Source organism: Manacus vitellinus, unplaced genomic scaffold (genome assembly GCF_001715985.3).
Source record: "Manacus vitellinus isolate BGI_N305 unplaced genomic scaffold, ASM171598v3 scaffold_3_pilon, whole genome shotgun sequence".
NCBI lineage: Eukaryota > Metazoa > Chordata > Aves > Passeriformes > Pipridae > Manacus > Manacus vitellinus.
Genome location: NW_021940535.1, coordinates 4,116,191 through 4,138,755, shown reverse-complemented (window position 1 = coordinate 4,138,755; position 22,565 = coordinate 4,116,191). Strand labels below are relative to the sequence as shown.

Below are 22,565 nucleotides of genomic sequence, written 5' to 3'. Positions count from 1 at the left end.
GTGTATCTTGAAACTATGTCAAACTTGCAGGAATCTGTCCTTTTTTTCCTCCTGCTTTCCAGCCCAGCATCCTGGGAGTTCATAAAACTGTTCAGTTAACGTTCAGCCTTTATCCAATTTGTATAAATCCTCTAGCTGGGATCTGTCTCAAAACTGGTGAGAAATAGTGCTGTTTTTTCTTGGTAAGCTAGCTAAACCACTAAAGATTTCACATTGAAATTATGGGTTTTTTTTAAAAAAAGGTTGCATAGATGAAAGATAGGCAGTCGCTATCGAAGTGCCTTCCAGTCCTTATCTGAAAGTAATCCTGGCCCTCCTGACTCCGTACTTTTTCAGACAGTTGCAGTATGATTCTAAAATACCCTCATTAAAAAAAAAAAAAGAAAAAGCAACAACAACCAACCAACAACAAAAAGCAACAACCTAAATCCAAACAAAATAAACCCGTTGACACCCCAAAAAAAAAGGAAAGAGAATGAGAAGAGAAAGGAAAACTCCAGTTGACCCAAAACCTCTGAAGACTTTTTGTTGCCCAGTTCCTGGTGTTATGCTGCTTGACAGCCCTAGAAAGGACTTGGTAGACTAGGCTGATCTTACAAGAATTTATACTTTCAGTCCCATTAGGATTAAGGAGTTGGCTCACTCCTGATAAATGCCAATATAAAGCAGCAGAGAATCAAGCCAGCTGAGCTGGTCATGACCTTATATGCATAGTGATAATTAATAGGTAATGAGACTGGTATAGCATGGCTCTGAAATGCGGTAGAATACATCATTTAGACTGTTTAGAAATTAAAATTTTAAATCACACTTTAAGCAGGAATTAAAGACATCTTTTGCCATCACGGGCAAAAAAGTTAGTCCTTCACTAAAGAATGTGTGCCATATGTGTCACTGAAATATGTAGTCTTCAATACAGTTATGCAACAGAATAAGAATTATTCATGAATTTGAGGTCAGAGGGTAGGGAAACATGGGTTAGACTAATATAATACCTGTTTTTAATCTGTACTTTAAATAAGGGCAGCTGTTTTAAATTTCATGGAGAGACCTTTCTTGTTCTTGTTACTTTTTTCCTGAGATAATTTGTTCCACTCACATAGTAGTAAGCTTGATGTGTGAATCTTCCAAGCCTGTTCTCCTGCACTAGTCTGCACTCAGGAGTAAATACAAAACTATATGAAAACAAGCAAGTGAAAAAACAATTATTACAAAATATACATGAGTTACTTGAGTAGGATTTTTTTTTCCCATATATCTCTCTGTCAACTATTTCTCCTTTTTCTATATCAGCTAGTGCTAATCTTCTATGAGGGTAGTCAGTCAAGGACATCTCTTCACACAATGACTCTTCTTCACTTGTGTTAGTTGGAGAAGAGCCTTGACTCAATTCTGCTCGCCTGGATGAGGCAATTTGTTCCACAGAACTCGAAAAGGACTGTCTCAAATGCAGTCTTTGACTCTATACTGAGTGTTGCCTTGCTTTTTATTGGTTTTCATAGTCAGTGAGCTACAAAGAGCAGCCATCCTCCCTCTGAAGATAATGTGGATTTACTCATTTTTTTTAATTCATCAGGCATGACTTTCTGAACTTTCCTTGTTTCTGGTGTTTTTCAAAGGGAGGAGAAGAGAAGAAAGAATTCTTCTCTTCATAATCATTAATGTGAGGCCTAGACTTTTTGAAATTTTGAAGTTCCCTTATTCCCTTTAGTAATTTCTGGTTTTGTGGTTGCTCCAAGTGAACAATTTAGAGAGGGTGTTTTGAAAATGGACATAGTGCTTCCTGACAGAGGAGACATGTTCAGGCAGTGCAGCCAGGACCTCTGGCAGAGCCTATTGGAGATACAACCGAAATTCTTGTTCTTCTGCCTGTAAAAATTTAAACACAACTTCAGCTAGCTTTTTTTCATGGAAATTATTTACTTTGAATGAGAACAAAAGCTGTGCAAAAGTGTTTGATTCTGAGAATATATATTTTTTGACTAATTCTGCTCCCACTTATACCTCTTGAAGCACTCAGGAGAAGGGGTTGATTATTTGAAAGCACCATGATCTATAGCTGCTGTAGAGGAAAAAAAAAAAGAAAAAAAAAAGACAAAGACACTTTTGGAATTATATATAGCATTTCAGTAAGAGAAACAGCTTTTTCATCAGTGGACATGTATGTCATACCAAGTTGGCTTTCCATGACAACTGGCTGCTGTTCTTCCTGCCCAGCCTGCTGGAACATCTCCAGAGCTTGCATTCAGGGCCACCACTGAAATGCCTAGAGTGAGTTTACTTTTAATGGCTCTGCTTCAATCAGGAAGAAATAATTAGAAAATAACAAATTGAAAGAGAGTACCTGCAAATTTTTAGACTTGTTGTATTCAGTAAATATTTCATTAGGAAACTCATGGAAAGGTAAAAAGGCAGCAATTAAAAATTTAATTTTTGAAAATGTGGTATATTTTGTACATTACAAAAGTCTTACAATGAAGGAGCAAACCTAATTTTCTGGTTAGCTTTAGCTGGTTTTGAACCGTACTGTCTGAGGCATATGAAACAGAGCACTGAAGCATTTGCATTTCTCCTACTTGATTTCTGTGTCCTCAAAAAAACCCATTGCAGAAGGGACTGCCCTTCCCACCACTGCAAGCATGGGAGCATCACTTCTGAAGGGATTAGTTGCAGAACATATCCTTTTATAAAAACCTTAGTAAGAGTAGAGAGCAGTGAATTTGAAATGCCATAGTTGCACATGACCTAACTCACAGCAATTGTACTTACCAGCTTCAGCTGAAGCAGCTTTCAGTTTTCAAAGAAAATGGTGGCCAGTGACCATGTGTTTCCTTTGAAATCTTTGCCAGAACATGAGATTTTTTATAGATTTTACCGATAAGGAGACTTTGTAGACCCTTCAGCATTCTTCTAAAATCATGAAGCAGAAAAATTGGCAACACTCTCACCTGTCTTCTTAGCTGCTTCTTAAATCTAAAGGAATTGTGCAAGGTGGAAAGCTGTATTTCTGTGCCGGGGTTTTGGTTTTTTTGGTTGGTTTGTTTGGGGGGTTTTGTTTGTTTGTTTGTTTGTTTGTTTTTCAAATAATATTCTTAAACTGTTCTTTCTATTGCAGACTTTGTTTCATTATGAATTTGATAAGAATTTATACAATAAATATTTTAAAGCATTCTGCAATTTAAAAACTACAAGAAGCAACTTGAGATAAATATCACAAAATTATTTCCATGTGCTTTGCAGCAATATTACTGTTTGAATGATGGTCAGGAGCTGAAATGGAGTTCATACACATTTTGTACATTGAAGATAAGTGTTAAAAATCACTGAGCATTTGGCTTCTATATTTTGGGAGTATTTTTAATAATCTAGAAGAGTAGAAATGAGATGACATCACTAACAACTAAAATACAAATCCTTGAAATATTTATGGCATACCAGCTGTCGAAGCATCATCATAATCTTCTGACAAATAACATTCTCTGAAGCTTGATGGATAGCACTCTGATATGCTATGTCAAATACTTTGCTGACTGAATGATACATCTGAAAAATATTTGAAAGTTGTCTTTCTAAAACCGGACAGATACAAGTCTTGCCTTACTGACCTAGAGAGGTATAAGAGATGTGTAGCTCCCTCAACAAAGAAGGGATAATAGATTTACCAGTTTTATGTTTTGTCTTACCTTATTTTGTATCACTTCATATCACCTCTTGTTTTAACATGCTTTTAAGGAACTCCTAAGAGATTAATGCTTGTACCCCTTAGTACTCTTGAGAAAATAAATATTAAATGTAATAAGATGGATTAATTTTTCATTTCACTGCTCACTACTTTCCTTTCAGCTTTTTGCCTGATTACATCAGTGGTGATTTTGATTCCATTCAGCCTGAAGTCAAGGAGTTCTACAAGGTCAAGGTAAATTAAATCTCTCTGATGAATTTTTGTGTGATAGAGCATTGTAAGATCCAACCCATTAGTGCCCCCATTGGTCATTAAGTAATTCTGGCTTCGTTGGTTTCTTTAAGGCTGCAGTTGTGAAGCACCTTACAAGCCCAGAGGTTAAGCTTCATGTGGTACTGTACTAATGCTTAAAGTAAACACAGGAGGTGCAGTACTGCCTGTGTAGGGTGACTTTTCATAGCATGAGGTGAGGAAATAGATTGTATGTTGCTAGAGATTACAGTAATGAGAAACTAGGATAAAACTTTCTGAAAAATCTGACTTCTTTTGCATGGTGAGATACAAAGAAATAAAGATTAACTTGGCGTAATTCTCACCTGGCTGGCACCTACAGACATTCTAGAGAGAGTTTCTCTGTTTGTTATTTGTATGATATGACTTTACCTTTTTCGAGGAAAGCTGCAGATGGAGACATCTGTCTCTTTCCTCACCCACTGAAGCACTAAATTACACCTGACTACTTCTGCTTCACCAGTGCAGTGCCCTCCTTAATGTGTTATTGGATAAATTCCTCCATATGTTAATTTATTTCCAGTGTAGCCACCATGTTTCCAGTGAGCAACATAAATGTAAACTCACTTTGCTTACCTTTGCAGCAGGCTGTACTTGCAAGAGGAGTAGGTGTTTCATCCTTGTGAGCTAGTTGATTTAGTCTGCTGCTATTGAATGTGTGAAAATGAAATTTGCCTGAAATCTTCCCTAATGGACTTGGGATGAAATGGTTAGAAAAAAGGTTTCAGACTGTGAGGGGTGGGCTGGAGGAGTGTGTGGAGCTGGATGTGTGTGGAGCTGGATGGGTTTTAGTCCCTCTCTGAACACTGTAGAGTTTTATTTCCATGTTCTACCCCATTTTTTAGAAGGGAGAAGTGTGTGATGGCAGTTCATATTAGGAGAACAGCTCAAGAAAAATGCTTATGAATCGTTAAATTACAGCTTGGGAAGAGAAGAGAAAATAAAATAAAAAGTTTGGGGTTAATGCTATTCATTACAGGTTGGAAATTCATGATCTGTTAATGAATACAGAAACCACAAAAACCACTGCTCTGTTTGGTGTGGTCATGGGCAACCAAGGGTATCAATACAGGCTGGGGGATGAACAGATTGAGAGCAGCCCTGCTGAGAAGAACTTGGGGGTGTTGGTGGATTGGAAGCTGAACATGAGCTGGCAATGCAGTCCAGAAAGTCAGTTGTGTCCTGGGCTGCATCAAAAGCAGAGTGGCCAGCAGGTCAAGAGAGGGGATTCTGCCCCTCTACTCCACTCTGGTGAGAGCCCACCTGGAGTGCTGTGTCCAGCTCTGGGGTCCTCATCGACCTGGAAGGACATAGACCTGTTGGACCGAATCCAGAGGAGGGTCACCAAGATGATTAGAGGGGTGGAGCCTTTCTCCTATGAGGAAAAGCTGAGAGAATTGGGGTTGTTCAGCCTGAAAAAGAGAAGGCTTCGGGGTGACCTAATTGTGGCCTTCCAAGTACCTGAAGGGAGCCTACGAAAAAGCTGGAGAGGGACTTTTTACAAGAGCATGTAGTGACAGAACAAGGGAGAATGGCTTCAAAGTGAAAGAGAGTAGATTTAGATTGGGTAGGAGGAAGAAATTCTTTACTATGAGGATGGTGAAGCACTGGAACAGGCTGCCCAGAGAAGTTGTGGATGCCCCATCCCTGAAGTGTTTAAGGCCAGGCTGGATGGAGCTCTAAACAACCTGCTCTAGTGAAAGGTGTCTCTGCCCCTGGCAGAGAGGTTGGAACTGGATGTTCTTTAAGTTCCCTTCCAACCCAAACCATTCTATGATTCTATGATTAATGCTTAAATAAACAGCATGGTGGTAGGTAGGTAAGTCCTACCAAAGAATGCAAGTTAAGGATCATTCAACAGAGAGAGGGAGGAGATGGAAGAGGTAGAAGGTGGAAGAATGCAGTAGGGTATGGAAAGGGATAAGCTAAGGTAAATGACTATTACCCTTTTTCACAGTTATTACTTTTCTGGCCATAGCATCCCTTTTGTCAGCTCAGTTGCAACTTACTGTTGATATGCAGGTTGCATCTTCTCTATGAACACACAGTGAACAATTCTACTTCATACAGAGTTAATACATCTGTGCAAGTGCTGAGCTGATAGCCTGTAAAGAAAGCAGTAATTCGTCAGGATTGTAAAGGTGTAATGAACAGAATAATCTAATCTACAAAATCCTTGCCTGGGGTCCTCATACAATGCAGTTAGACTTTAGGATTTTAATTTTGTGTGTGCATGGAAAGAAAAATAATGTTTTTGCATTTTTTAATTAATTTTCCATGGTCAGAAAATTAGAATATTAGATACAGGTGAGTGTCTAAGGATATCTTGAGCAAAAAAATATAATAAAACACAGAATTTGGAGAAAATTGTATGTTTCTTCTACTGTAAAACATCTTGTTCATTAAAGCGCTCTCTGTAGTCCAGACAATTTCCAAAGTCACTGTCTTTTGGAAATGCTGTATGTGTTCATGACCCAAAATGTATTAGGGATACTTAAAACAGGCTGTGAGAGAACTTCAGGTGAGTAGATCAATGTAGGACTATTGACATTAGGGAAGTATGTAGCAGCATGTTGTGAGTTAGGGTAGCTTCCCATACCATCCTTCCTCACCAACAGGCAGATTACACCCAGAGACAAGGTAAGCCACTATCATTAGAGAATTTTAATGTATTGTTGCAAGCGTTCTCTTTTATCAATTGTTTTTATTTTTTTATAAAAGCTACCTCTATGGGCAGAAATTGATACATCATGGCTTTTTTTATCTATCTGACGATAGCATGCCACTGCTAAGAGGAGTTACTTTTTCACAGTAAAGCTTATGGACATTAATTATTGAGTTAGAAAACATAATCATATGCAAGTGTTTTTGTCAAAGACAGAGGAGTGTAGTGCTGAGTAAGAAGCAGAAAGTATTAAATTCAGTGTGTGAAACTAATTATGGTTCTGTGAAGCGTTGTCTATAGGCAGTTGTATCATCATCACAAAACTGTAACAACCTGACTCTCCATCACACCAGCTTCATGCCAGGAGGTTGCTCCTGGACTTGGAAGGCTTTCTACCTCGTTGAACTGATGAAAGCAAGAGCAGTATATGCCACTACAGGAAACATTATTCCTGAAGTTTTACTAGGGATATCTTTAAGCCACTTCCTCTGGTGTGGCTTGAGCAAGGATTACATGATAAGTGTTTCCATTTCCCCTTTAGGAGGACAATCACCATTGTATAGGGGAACCTTATTTTTATCTCTGTTAGGTATGGTGTGCCATATTTACTTAAGAGCTTAAAGGCACAAGTGCTGTGTTGGAAAGTAACTGTGTAATAGACTTACTAGTGGAATGTGTAAGTGATGAGTTGGATATGTTGTCCTTTTGGGAGAGAATAAGTAAGCATGCATCAGAAGTTATTCAGCTTTACTCTTATTTTCTGTAGTCTTAGTTTTGCCTCATTGACTTGTCAAGGATATGCTTGTAGTCTTTTATTCTTTATATTAAAAGATTAGTGATTATTTCCCCCATTTCTCAGAGTTAAGTAATGTTAAAACTGGATAAAACTGCACCACAACTGGAAATGAAGTGTCGTATTTAAAATTTCCTTTTAAAATCATATTGCACTATAAATGAAGGATAAAGAATAACAATTCAATATTCTTTATTCTGTGTATTTTCTACCATTGTTAAAATAGATATTGAGAAGAGGTTTTGTACTTTCATGATAAATATACATGTTCATATGATCCCATAATAGATGCAATGGCAATCTTTCTCTGTACTGTCTGAAGCATGTTGGAAATGGCACTGTACAAAGCAGGGAGGATTTGTGGTGATATTTCTGTCATTACAGTTTCATCTGTATCTTGCTTTAGCTGAATGTTTCTATTATTGAAACCTTTCAAACATTACTTTGAAGTTAAGGCAGCCATTTGTATTGTTATGCCTCAAACAATGTTCTGTTTCTGAAATTTTGAGACCAAAGACATTATCTAAAATTATACCAAATCTGTACTTATGCCTAGAAGCAGAAGGTTGAATCCAGTGACCTTTGAAATCCAGATTATGCTATTTGTTAAAAATCCAGTTTGACTTTTCTACTAGGTAAACTTCATATGCTTTCTATAGACTTAGTAGGCTTTACTTCAGATCTGTAATTAAATGCTGTAAACTTATTTACAAATCTAGTTTTTTTCCTATTCTCTTTTCAAGTCCCGTAGAGCTGCTTATTTTTGCAGGCAGTTCTGCAACTATAACACTTTCTCTTTCCTATTTCCATTTCCAGGGTGTAATGTTTATCAGGGCTGTAGAAATGCTTAATAGGTATGGTGTGAGTATTGTCTTTTTGTTCTGTGATGATGCATCTATAATTAGATTTACAAAATGTATTTGTAGCACTGATATATTGCTTGTATGTCTCTCTAACTTCTACATTTTCTTGCTAACCTGCATGTTTTAATGCTGTGTTCCCTGCTTGCTTTCCAAGGCCAAACTTTTTAATAATTTTGTGAAATCCCAATATTAATTGATTTATCTCAGTTATATTATTATAATTTAAGACATACAAAGCCATTGAGTTTTTCGTTACTATTTTATCTTTTATCCCTGAATTTTAGTTTGTTTTCCTAAAACTAATTTTTAATATAGGTTGGGACTTCAGATATTAAAACATTCAACTTGTTTAGAGTATCCTTGTTACATTGAATAGTTTTCTAAGAAAAATATGGTTCATTTTAGGCCCTGATTCCTTTGTGAGAGGTTTTAAGGTTTCAGAAGGAGCTGCAAAAATTGTGCAGGTGGATCTGAGACAGTTCAGTCTTGCTATTAGACTGATTACTTCTGCTTGACATTCCCCACTTTAGCTTTCAAGCAGTCCCTTGCTCTGTGTGTCCCGCTGAAGATACCTTTGACAAGCATAAAAAGTGCTATACCTACCTCAGTTCAGCTTCTGATGTGTTAAGGGTGCCCAGTGCCACCTGGACTTAGGTCAGTCTCTTTCTACTGAGGGACATTCATTGAAAGAGCCTCAGTGTCTTAATACAGATAGAGGTTCATCAAGTCAAGATGATTTATAGGGTTGGGATGGTCCTGTTATTAATAGTTCAAACTGTATATGACTCTATGCAATTTAGGATTTTAGACTGGAAGCTTGCTGTATGCCTTAGTCATGTAATTATTCAACAGTAGCTTTCATAAATTGTTCCATTCTTGAATAGTACATCTGAGGTCTTGTCAAGACTGTGTTTCCAAGTGACTTGTCTAGGTGAATCTGGTTATGTGATTTCTTATTCATGATAAATGAAAGTAATATCACTATGTTCCAGATATGTCATGAATTTGTAAGAGAATATGTGCTTGGTGGCACATTTGTTAAGGTGAACGTGACAGACAGTCATACTAGGTCAGACCAAAGGTTCATTCAGCCAGTGTCTGGTCTCAGCTGGGCCGGTACAGAATACCTTTGAAAGTATATGTATGCACAGTGGGGCTTCTTTGATACACTTTTCCATCTCTCTGTAATGTACAGCTTAAAGATTTCCTAAGTCAGAGGTGGTATTTTTGTGTTCAATAGCTTCATAGATTGATTTAATTTTCCCCAAAGTTCATCTACTCACTTTTCTTCAAAATATGTAGATGATACTGCAAGTATCAAAAAAAAAAAAAAAAAAGACTGCAACCGTCCACAAAAAAAACCCTTGGCAGTATTTTTCCCACTTCAAGTGTTTACAGAGAATTATAATCTGTCTTTTGGATGTTATTTTGGTTTCATACTAGACTTTTGATAGTTACATTTGACTCTCCTGAATTTTTGTATTGTGATAAAGAGTGGATAAACATACTTGAACCACCTTTTCATTGCTGTTCTGATTGTATTAACATGATTGTGTCTAACATTCCTGTAGGTATGTAGGGGTGTATGCACAACTATTTCAATCAAACATATGCCATCAGACTTATGGCCTAAAATTATGTACAACCTGTACAGATGTTTTGTGTCCTGCTGTGTTAATATATGTATAATGTCTGTATGATGTCCTGTTGAAAAGAATCTTCCTTAATGCAAAGGACTCCAGGACAAACAACCCCCCAAAAAATCTCTGTCCATTTCTAAGATCACTCTTTACACTTTCACTAAGGTAGCAGTTTACAGAAAACAATTTATCTGTTTAAATGCAGATGAGATTTGCGGGGACAGGGAGGCAGAGAAGGCACAAATCAAAACAAATTCAGTTATACAGGCCTACATCTTTCTAAGCAATATGTGTTCTTTATATCTGGCAGTTGCGCATCACTCCTTTGAACCTGAAGAAACAGCTAAGACCTATGTGTTGTAGGATCAATATAATATCATTGAGATTCTGAGAGTTTTGAGGTCATTGAGAGCTACTCTGTATGTTTATTAGGACCTGAGTCAGTCCTTAATTTATCTAGCAAGTTTGTGAATGCAATTTGATCAAGTTCTCATTCCTTAAAAAAAGTTCTACTCTATTTTCCTTTGCAGTATTTTGCTGCTTGTAATGTAGCTTTTGGAGACAATATATAGAAATTAAGAGATCAAACTTTTATTAGAGGTGGTTTGTCTTTCTTTTACTTAGGTTTGAAATGACAATTTGCAGTTTCTTGCTTTCTTCTCACAAATGCTTTAGCTGGAGCTCAACTGCTTGAATATAGAATATACAAGAAAACAGTGCACCATATAACAAAAATTATGCTGGTGGTATTTTAGTCTTGCATCCAATTTCAGTTTAATATTATGTTGCAGTATGAGATTTATTTCTCCTTTCCATTGGTTATGGCCTGAGGAAGGGAAAGGCTAGAATCTATATTGCATTAGACATTTGAGTTACTTTCAAGAGTTTTAAAAAATTTAATCTGATGTTAATCTCTGAAAGAAGTCATTACTCTGGTCTGTCAGCCTGTGATGGAGAAAATAACAGAAAGGTTTAAAAAAATAGAAAGGCATTGAATTAGCTTCATTTCCAATGCAAGGAACAAAAAAGGAGTTTTAAACAATGACAGCTTAATCTGGAGAAGGAAATTGAACAGTTATTTTGTGATTAAGCCTCTTCACACAAAAGAGATAACTTTGATATGGTACTAGTGGTTAAAGACTCAGATGATACATCCTTTTAGATGTAAGTAGGATTTATACATCCATCTTTTCTTTTTGGAGAATATAAGAGAAATTTGTTCCCAAAGCACAGGGCTCAGTGCCCTTGCCTATGGACCTCTAATTAGAACAGTGTCCAATGAAGCTGCATAACCCACAACCTCACGGCTCATCAAACATAGCTGCACACTCAAGTTCAGTTCAAATGCCCAGTGGGATTTATGAGTTTGATTCTGTTGTGTGGCAGCTCATGAGCTAGCCAAAGCACAACTCTGGCGAGCGACTGGTACACAAACCTGATCATTAACCAAGAAAAAGATCCCCAAAATCCTGATGCTACAATTTTCAAGTATTTTGAGAAGCAGCTTGTCAACCTGTGCAAATGATTCTATTGTGCATCCTGTCAAATAGCAGGCAGCTCTTATTTCAGCAGCAGAGTGAAAAGATGCAATCTGTTGTTCATTTCAAAGTAGGAAGGTTTGCAGGTGGGCTCAAGCGGGAGAGGATGAGGAGGAGTGCTTCCAACATGCTTTCAGGGACCTGCAGCAAGAATTTCGGTGAGTGAGTTCCCTTTCTTTAAAAGGAGCCTGTGGACTACTCAGGATCATTCTCCTTACCCTCCAGACTCCAGGGGCAGATCCACCAAGGCCACCATAACCTTCGCTTCTTCACTTTGACACCTATGAACTTTAAAAGGCACAATAAATTGGGATACATGATAGAGAGACAGTATGTCTTAGCTTACCATAACGTTGCTCTTGTGGTGCTTACACGTCACTTACAGAAATACAATTGCAAAACCTCAAGGATGACAATCCAGATGGAATAAGGTTGGATTTGTTCTGTTTGTGTTCACACAGATAAGTGTTCTACAAGCCAACAAATGGAAAAGAGAGAAAATTATGTGTGTTTTTCAGGTAGAGGAGTTAAATGCTTTTGTAGCTTTTCAGTGAAACAAAATATGAGCTGAAGTTGCCAAATTTGAACTTACCTGTGTTAATTAACTGAATCATGGAAGTGTAAGGTTATTTATAAACCAAGAGAGGGGTAGAGTCTGACAGAAAAGTTCAGGTGAAGCTTCTGGAGCACAGGTAGTTGTTTTTACTAGTTCAATTTTGAGTTAGTCAAAAGCATGAAAAATACAAGGTTTGTTTTTATAGCTGCACTCAGAAATAGGGCAAGATGGTAAAAGTTGTATTTGCATATACCAGGAGGAAACTTAATTAGTAAAACATAACTAACTTCAATGGAAGTTTGAATATATTTACAGTAAATTTACAGGTGTTAAGACTATTTTGTCCAAATTCTTCAGCAGCTGCTCCTGTAATGTATAATGTGTCCAAGCATCCACTAGTGATGTGTTTGGATCCTACCTCAAAAGTACTTCTGAGAGATAAAATATCAGCCTTTGCCTCCATTCTGTCTTCAAATCAAATTTGATTGTATTTCTTGGGACTTGAAGATACATTTCCCAGTGGAAATATTAACAGGTACAGTAGTGGAGCACACTAGCATCAGAATGTGCTCTGTATCCTGTATTTATTGCACGTTTTTGGAGCAAATAAGTGTACTCATATTACCTAATATACCTGCAGAGGTGCATTTCTGATCTGGCACTGACAGTTGTTTCACAGCTGAATGTGAGGAAGGTCTCTAGACTGATTAAAAAAATCTTTTCTTTAATGAGGTTACGTTCTTGATATCTTCAGCTCATCCCAGACTAGAAGTGGGCCATATGGGGGGAGGAAACTGTCAATACCACACTTCAACTTCCATTTTATTCTCCCACTCATGAGGTAAAAGAGACAGTGTTGAGGGGGTCTGTCACTCCTTTAAGTGTTTTCCATCTTAAAAGCTCCATTACAATTCCAAAACAGTTCTGCTCCCACTAGACCTTGAGCAAGTATAGTTTGGTTTGAGGGGCAGGGTGTTGCAAGGGACATTTTTTATCAACAACAATGGAATCGGCTCACACAGATTCCAGAATAAAAATATGTTTGGCTTGATCTTGGACAGGGGTAGGGATAAGTTTTCAAATATTTTTTGTAATTTTTTGAGTGTTTGGACAAACCAACTCCTCCTCTCCCCAGGCAGTATGGATTCAAGCACATGCCTTTCCTTTATTACCAAGTTTAAACTGCTCTACATGCTTCAGCCCTTGTGCCACCCTCAGTGCACTGAAATAGCTGGTTGTGGCCAGACTCAGTTTCTTTCTGCTTTGCTCCCCTTCTGTAGAAGAGCACCCTTCTAGCTGTGAACCTTTGCAGTTTTCAGTGCCTTAAGTGTAAACCAACCTTTCTCCTTCATGGGAAAGTCTTTTTGAACACTTTTTCATCAAAAATAACTGGTTTGTTCCGATTGACTGCAGTCCGTGATGAAGTGTTGATTGTAGTCCTTGGCACCAGGCTTCCAAAGAACGTGTCATGCTGTGCAGCACGTCTGCAGGAGGCATGGCTGGCCGGTGTCCTGGTGTGAAGTGCTGTTCCCATCCAAGTCAGTGGCAGTTCTGCTGATTGTGACAGGACTTTCAAGATGGGTCCTCCCCGTGGCAGCCATCTGCAGAGAGAAGGCCAAAAGCCGTGATAATACCTCAATTCACCTTTTAGAGTTAATAAAAGGAAGTAAGTGATGAATTTGAAAACTTTTCCACTTATTTAAGGCTATGACAAATAGTGAGGCTTTCAGGATTTTGAAAGGGGGCAAAATGGAGATTACACAGCGTTAAGAGTGAAAGTCAGTGATTCTCCATTGATTTTGCCTTCCTGTAGAGAATACAGGACAGCCCTGTGTAATGTTTTTGTGTGTCGATAATATGCCTAAGTGCCTCACAGACCTGAAGTGTGAGTAGATGCATAGGTAGGGAAATAAATTGATATGGGAAAGAGAGAGTAGTTGCATTTGATGTTTTTTTTGACAAGATCTTCTTGAACTTGGTTCTATATAGTGTGAAAAATGGAAGTATGGATTGACAGCTTATAGATGCTGTGGAATAGGTCAAAATTCCCTGTGGCAGGAGGAGAGTGTGGTGGAGCAGGAGACAGGCATCAGTGTACAATGAGGGGTTAGATTTGGAAAGGAAATAATATAAAAAGTTTAAGGTCCCTTAGGGAGCACTACTTATCACTTATGTGATGTATTTTTTGTGGAAAACTCAAGATGCTTTGAAGAGTTAGGGTAAATCTGATATGGTTTGATAAATTCTGTAAAAAGATGTAAATTCTGTAAAGATGAACTGTCCCCGAATCATATTACTGGTGTTTACAGTGTCTCTCCTTTAGTTAAATTCACTTTCAAAGAAGTTGCACAAAAGGTACTATAAGGGCCAGTGGCTGCCAATCCTGTTATCTGATAATAGATGATTTATTTGTTCCAGCTGCAAGCTATCCCACTCTCCTAGCTATTTCTTTCCTTGCTACTTCCAATGACTCATTAGTTTAAAATGATTGCCTGAACCTTTCTTGCTGAGAGTTTTGTCTGAGGTATGAGCGAAGCAAGAGCATTATGGTTGGACCCAGAAATCTGAATTAAAACACAGTGGGAGAGCCAGACTTTGAAACTGCATCTTCAAAAATGCATTCATTAAACGTATTTGTGTAATACTGTGTGGAACAGTACACAGACATGCTTTCTAAATGGCCACATGTCCTTGAAAGTGATATTGATGAGGCTATAAAATCCCAGACATTTCAACCCCAAATGTGCCTGAGTGCAGGGAGCCCATTTCTGGTCTTTGATGATTCAGTGGAAGGGTGTTTAGGATGTAGTTAATTAGGACTGCAAGCAGCAAGTGTGATGAGACAGGAGGTCTCTTCCAGTTGCTGTGTTGGCAGATAAGATAGTTTTTGAAGTCTGCTTGTCAGACACTTCTGTGAGTATCCAATTTAGAAACATATAGTGTCCTCTACCTGCCTTTCAGTGGTTAATAAATATTTAGCAGCTACTTTTTGTGTCACTATCACAAATTTAAAACAAACAAACCTGATCTGAAAGATGAAACCACAGGATTTATATTTCACTAAATTCATACATTTATCTTAAAAATTAGACCTAATTAAAGTGAATAATGTGGCACTATTTTAATTAATTCCTCAATTTGGTTTAAAATCATGCAAAGTAAATAAAGAAGCTTTATAAATATGAACTGCTGAAAGTTAAGGAGAACGGACAGAATTGGCTACCCTACTAGTTCAAGAATTTCAAGCTAGAGTAAGCTAAAGAAGCTTTTGATAGGGGATTGCCATAGAGTCAGAGATTTTTTATTATATTTTATTGTAGTAATTTGACTTCAGTTCAATGCTTAGGTTTGAAAAAAAAGTAGAATGGTTTATTTTCTCTTTCAGTGTATGAATAAAAATGAGGTATGAGATGATGAGAAGTACTGCTCCTAAAGTGCGGAAGGGCTTGGTGATGAGAAACGATCAACGTTATCTCTAGGTACTGAGTTCAACCATGTGTCCAGTAAATCAGTTAATTTTTAGATGCAAAATGTGGTTAGCTAAGCTTATTTGTGTCTCTGTAGCATAGTTATGTCTCTGTAGCATATAAAATAGCTTTGTTTAGTAGAGGATAAAAACACAAATTGGGGGTTAGAGCATAGAACAGAGGGAAGTATGATACAATGTGGATTGGAGTGGGAGTTGGTCAATATACGTAACCCAGCTAGAAAACTGGATAAGGTCGGCAAGAAGTAATTGAAATGCTTTGTTGACTATTGTAAAAAAAAATTGGCAGCAAAACAGAAGTACTAAGCCAATTGTTATTGGTATGCAGATAGATTTTTACAGATTTACTGGAAATATGGCAAAGTAACAGGCAAGGATTAAAGAGAAATATTACATTATATAAAGGAAGGTAATGTGAAATTACAGTCAGCTGATTTGTACTCGTCTCTTTGGGCATGAGGGAAGAAATGCTATTTAAATGGTAAAACCCAGGTATACCTGACTGGTGGATGGCAGATAATATTTTAGCATACAGTCTCTAAAGAAATGAGGAGCTGTGGTATTTTCAGTGTTGTTCTGATAGACAGTAAAGCATTTATGATACCTTTGGGGGCCAAAAATTACTGTGGATAGAATGATCAGAAGTTGACTTGTGAACTGTGGAGATGAATGAAAAGTCTGTGAGGTCTGTACTCCACTCCAATTTGGGGGTTTATTTATAAATCTTATGTAATTGCATTTCAAAAAGGAGTGCCTTGAGAAATTGAGAACAGAAAACCATTTGTGTTGGATCTTATGCACTAAACAGAGAAGGCAAATTCCCACCCCTTTTGTCTTAAAAACTGCTGCCTGTAACTGATTTGTAAACAAAAAGTGAAAGATAGACAAGGAAGACTTCAGATATAACCATATGAACTCAGAAAGGAAATTAAGAGTACGTGTGAAGCATGGAAGAGGAGGACTGATCAGCAAAAATACTGTTTTGAAGTACAAAATGTGCAGTGAGTTAAGAGCTCTCTTCTGTCAGCTCCACTTGTAGTAATGGGTGCTTTAGTTACCTAGAAAATGCAGAAAAATGAAGCAGTCAAACTGCCCCATGAGGACAGCTTGGTTATTAAAGATAACAGTCCATGGCAAAACAAAACCTGTCTTAAGTGTTGGGAGAGAGGACATAGTGGAAGTTGGGAAAAACACACTGGCTAATGGGAAGGAGCACATGGCAGTGAAAATTGCTGTTATCAGAAGGTGACAGCTACACACTGGATGATAAACCTGCTAAACCTCCTGTTAGCATCCTAGTTTGGACATAAAAGCTGGGTTAGGAGACTCAATTTCCACATATCACACAGAGCTCAGGCTCACAATCGCATGTGCAGGAGAAGAGATAGACTTAATGACACTGGACGTGTCATTTCACAATATGACATCAACAGGAGCAAAGATGATTCCCCGATGAAGGAAAGATTCATAGCCAGCAGCAGGATCTCTCTCAGTGCCCCTGTAGAAGGTTTTGATGCTGCCTCTGGAACACCACATACATCTCTGATAATCCATCTCCAGAAAACATGAACCTGTTCTGAAGCAGGCTCAAAAACTACCTGCTAAAATGAGCAGGGGGCCCAACAGCCTCTTTTAGGAGAAAAGGCTAAAAGAGCTCATATTGTTTAGCCTAATGAAATTAAAGTAAAGTAAATACATAAACACCTAAACAGGAGGACTGGAGAAGATTAAAAGTAGCCTTGATTTAAGATCCTTTCAAATAAAATCAAGCTGCAAATTATAAGTGTGCTGTTATCCATCGGAGGATTGAGCCTTCCAGGAGATTGTAGCTGGGGCAGAAGTACTTTTAAAGGGATGCTAGAAAATTTGTGAGAAGTATTGACATGTTCACGACATGTTTCATTGATGACACTGGATTAAATTTGATGAGACAGGAGAATCCTACCTGTCCTAGATTTTAACTAAAATCTTTAACTGCTTTTAAAAATGGGAAATAGTGGTTGTGTGCATGTTCTTTTGATTTCAATTTCCATCTGAGTGCAGCTTGATTATTAAAAAAAGAAAAAGGAAAAAAACAAAAACTGAGAAAACCATTCACCATTTTCTAGAAGACTAAAAAGATGTATAAAATTAATAAACTGATTAGAAGCATTTAGACAGAGTCGTCTGGGAAGATAAATGTGTCATTTAAGAATAACAACAAAACTGTTTTCTGGGTTGAGCTTGTCATGGTAACCTACTGAGAAAAAACCTTGCTTTTAGTAGATAATTTTTGGGGTTTTTTTTTTTGGATGATCCGTTTAGATGCTTCTGTGACCTTCACAGAATCACAGAATATACTGAGTTAGAAGGGACCCAAAAAGGATCATTGAATCCAACCCTTAACCCTGCACAGGACCATCCCAAGAGTCACACTGTGTGCCTCAGAGTATCATCCAAACACTTCTTGAACTCTGTCAGGCTTGGTGCTGTGACCACTTCCCTGGGGAGCCTGTTCCAGTGCCCAACCACCCTCTGGGTGAAGAAACTTTTTCTAATATCAAACCTAAACTTCCCTGACACAACTTCAGGCCATTCCCTCGGGTTCTGTCACTGGTCATCAGAGAGAAGAGATCAGTGACTGCCCCTCCTTTTCCCCTCATTAGGAAGTTGTAGACTGCAATGAGATTTTCCTTCAGTCTCTTCTTCAGGCTGAACAGATCAAGTGACCTTAGCCACTCCTCATAAAGGCCTTTCACCATCTTTGTTGTCCTCCTTTGGATACTCTCTAAGAGCTTAATATCTGTCTTATATTGCAGTGCCCAAAACTGCTCACAGTATTCAAGGTGAAGCTGCTCCAGTGCAGAGCAGAGCGGGACAATCTCCTCCCTCAACTGACTGGTGATGCTGTGCCTGATGTCCCCCCAGACATGGTTGGTCCTCCTGGCTGCCAGGGCACTGCTGACTCATATTCAGCTTGCCACTGACCAGGACCCCCAGGTCCTTTTCCATGGCACTGCTTTCCAGCATCTCATTCCCCAGTCTGTACGGACATCCAGAGTTGTCCCATTCCAGCTGCAGAATCCAGCACTTTCCCTTGTTGAACTTCATAGGGTTGGTGATTGCCCAGCCCTCTAATTTGTCGAGGTCCCTCTGAGGGGCTCTTCCAGCCTTGTGTCTAAATCATTTATGAAGATGTTGAAGAGCATAGGGCCTAAGATGGAGCCCTGTGGAACTCTCACTAGTGACAGGTGGCCAGTCTGATGTTACCCCATTCACTATCACCCTCTGTGCTCAGCCTGTGAGCCAATTGCTCACCTACCACATGATGTGTTTATCCAGCTGTGTGCTGGATATTTTGTCCAGAAGGATACTATGAGAGACAGTATCAAAAGCTTTACTGAAATCCGAAAAGATTAAAAAGCTTGCATCAACTGGCTCCCCTTGGTCAAGTAGGTTTCATAAGCAGGACTTTCCTCTCATGAAGTCATGGTGAAACCAGCTTGACTCTAAAGAACAGAATCCAGGCATATGGTTTTCAAATTGTACCTCTAATCATTAAACAGAAATAGCGTAGGTCATTGTTTTGTTTGCTTCCTTTTCAAACCTGTTCAATCTGCAATAATAAATAGTCCAGCAGCAAAACTGGATTTTACAATCATTGGGTTATTTTTCTTCTGCATGTTTTTAATAGCCAGTTTAATGTGACCTGATGTGATTTGCATCTGTTGCAGAGAGAGCTTGTATTTCATTTTAATGACTTTATTGGTAAATTTGACAATAGATAGATTAAATCTTGTTTGAAAATACGGGATGAGAATGGGCTTAATTTGAATCTTGATACCAACATTCCTTCTTCAGTATTGGCAAATTAAGTTGATTGTTGCCACTGATACTGTTCCAGGACTTTTTCCCCCCAAACTGATAGACCACTGGAGAGCCAAATATAAAAAGATCCTCTCCAGAGGGAGAGTTTTACAAGGTCAAATATTGCTAGGACAAGAGATAATGGCTTTAAACTGAAAGAGGGCAGGTTTAGATTAGATATTAGGAAGAAATTCTTTACTATGAAGGTGGTGAGGCACTGGAATAGGTTGTCCAGAGAAGTTGTGGATGCCCCATCCCTGAAAGTGTTTAAGGCCAGGTTGGATGAGGGTTTGAGCATCCTGCTGTAGTAGAAGGTGTCCCTGCCCATGGCAGAGGGGTTGAAACGAAATGATCATTAAGGTCCCTTCCAACCCAAACCATTCTATGGTTGTTTTAGTGATTTCTAAAGAGTACAGCAAAAGCTAAAAATAATAGACAAAAAGAATGTGTCCTAAATTTTTACATCAACATATATCTGATTCACAGATTCAGATCTTAGGCATTGTTTTCTAAATATTCAATAAAATAAGAATTTTAAAGTATATCCTTTTTTATTTTTATTAATATTATTATTGTTATTGTTATTATTATTAGTCCTACACTTTCCTAGCTGCTGGAATGTGTGTTCTAAGGCACAGCACTAGTTTTTTCAAGGAAAATAAGAATCTTCATACTTGCAGAGCTGATGTTTGCCTTTCACTTAACTATATGTACTAATCCAAGTGAACAACTACTACAGTGAATGTGTGCTTTTCAGTGGAACTTCAACATTTGTGCCTTTGAGCTACAAAAAGTGCAAACAAAATTTTCTGATCAAATCTCCTGTTTGACCTCCAGACAAACCAGCCACCACATTTCATGCAAATTTTAGGTAAGGAATTCAGACAATCCATCATAGAGGACAGTCCACAGCTACATTAATCTGATTAGTCTGGATAAGTATCCTGAAAGGACTGTACTCAAAATTAAGCAGAGATGCATCTTTGCTGTAAACAGATGCAGATTTTTATCTGCTCTCTTGTGTCCTTCTATACCAAGCAGCTTCTACATCAAATGTCTTGTTTGTGGTTATGATGTGGGTTACAAGCCTGTAGTTGTGGTTGATACTTTATTGCTATTTATAATTTGTGTTAACCTTTTTCCAGGTATTGTAGAAATACAGTACAAAAGGAGGGAATGAATTTTCCTTAACTAAGACAGGACTTGCTTATAGGGTCATAAGGAGGATAAGAGTGACAACAAAATAAATCTTGATTTTTACCTTTTTTTTCTTTTTATTTCTGCCCAATCATATATAGTGTTTCCTTTCCGTACTTGTTCCAGAACCAAATGTCTGTCTGATGTCTCTGTTTTCTGGCTGAACTGCAGGTTGTCAAGCTAAGTGCTTCTGGCTAAATTCCCTTCAAGACTCTAGTACCATGCCTTGCCTTTCGTTCTGTTTCCTCTTCTTCTCAGCCTCCCCTGCCAGCACGGACTTCATTTCCAGCTTTGATTAGGTGTCCACTACAATGTCTTTATCCTGACTGACCTGAATGCCTCTGCAGCATGACTTTGGTTGCTCCCAACCTTGAGAATGATACAAAGGTGTGTGGAACAATTCTCCCTGGGGCGAGCATGGAGGGATCACAGCTTGTGCACTTGGGTTTCACTTGTCATGTACTGATAAGTCATAGGTTTGGAATTATCAATAAAGAAAAGTCCTTAACAGCTGCCTGAGAAATGCAGAGTGTTTAGAATTGAAAGTACTTCCAGAGCAATGCCATGCCATTGACAATTGGTTACTATATGTAATTATAACATAATGTAATTATTCCACTAGTTGTGTTTATCACTCTGTAGTATAGGAAGTAATAAAATCTGCTATGATTAATTTTTCAACTGGAAAAACCATGTCTGTAAGCATACTGCTGAGCAAGAAAAGCTACTGTTGTGGTAGGATCAAACAGAGTGTTTATTCTCCCCACCCCTCTGCCTCCCCAGAGAGTTACTAATAGCTTACTTAAAAGCAGGTACTTCATTTAGTCTTGTCAGTGCTATTTTGCACCTATGTACAGAAGAAGGATGGCCTAAGATATCTCAGTAACAGAGGAAAGGATGATGTTAGTTTAGGGATAAGTCACAGTTACAGGAAATGGGGTAATACAGATTATCACTAGCATTTCAGTCTATCAGAGATGCCTTGCAAAAATCCTTTGTCCAACATTGCAAGGCCAATTTATTAACTCATCGATCCATGTCCATGTGTTTCTTAATACTTTGTTTCCCTCATCCCTTTTGCTTTATTGATTTCATTGTACAACATGCACTTTAGGAGTCAAATGTATGATGTCGTAATTATTTGTGGTGTCGCAGTACCTGTGAACCCCATATGTTTAGGTTTTCTTCCCTGTCCTCCTTCCCTTCCCCCCCACCCCGTCCTCTACTCTGGTTTTAAAAGAGCAGTTCCAGACAGGGACTGTACTCCCTTCACTCATACAAGTGAAGACTCTGGCTTCCCTCCAACACAAGATGGCCCTTGAAGAGGTTTACCAAGACTGGTCAAGCGCTCTCACCTTCCCTGTAGTGTTACCACTTGTTTGCATCATTCAGTGCTTCTTAAGATTCAATTCACACACTGATATTCTTTCACAGTCACTAGGAAAAAGTGAGTAAAGAAGATCCTCAGGGCTCAGGTAGAGTGTGTGTGTCTGTATATGTTCTTCCCTTTCCCCCTCCTTGTACTGTGATGTATAAGTTCAATACTGTACTAATCAGCATCTTGCTCAGTCTACTCCATCCAGTTGTTTCTCCAAATGTCAAGCCAGAGGTTGGAGGCATCTTCCAAGTGTTAAAAACATTGTCTCATTTCAGAGCTAATTTTGAAGATGAGTGACTCTTTGGTTGTTGGTGACAGAGCAAGCTGGCAATGGGAACCCCAGTTACTTATCAGGCCAGGAGGGGGCAACATGGGAAACCCAAAACAGTGGCTAGAGGGACACCTTTCAGCTGGAAGCCAGGGCAGATATGGATTTAATTGGAATGATGTTTTGTTTTGCTTTGTAATGTAGTTGTCCAACAAAGGAGGGCCGAGGCACTGACACAGCGTGGATCCTGTCTGCAGCAGCTTTTGACCAAAATGTTTAGGCAGAGAAACTAAGTTGTAAAATGGGTCTCAAGTGAATAAGGAAAGGCTACCGTTGGGAAGAATTATGTGAGTGTAAATCC

At 38.4% G+C, this 22,565-nt stretch overlaps 1 protein-coding gene across 1 annotated transcript in view; it reads left to right on the top strand.

The window, feature by feature from the left end:
- The window catches only part of TPK1 (thiamin pyrophosphokinase 1), a 239,763-nt gene that overhangs the window by 76,966 nt on the left and 140,232 nt on the right, over positions 1-22,565 (top strand). Inside the window, exon 3 of the mRNA XM_018075854.3 lies at positions 3,844-3,916. Coding sequence (XP_017931343.1) covers positions 3,844-3,916 — 73 coding nt within the window. The remainder of the gene's footprint in view (positions 1-3,843; positions 3,917-22,565) is intronic.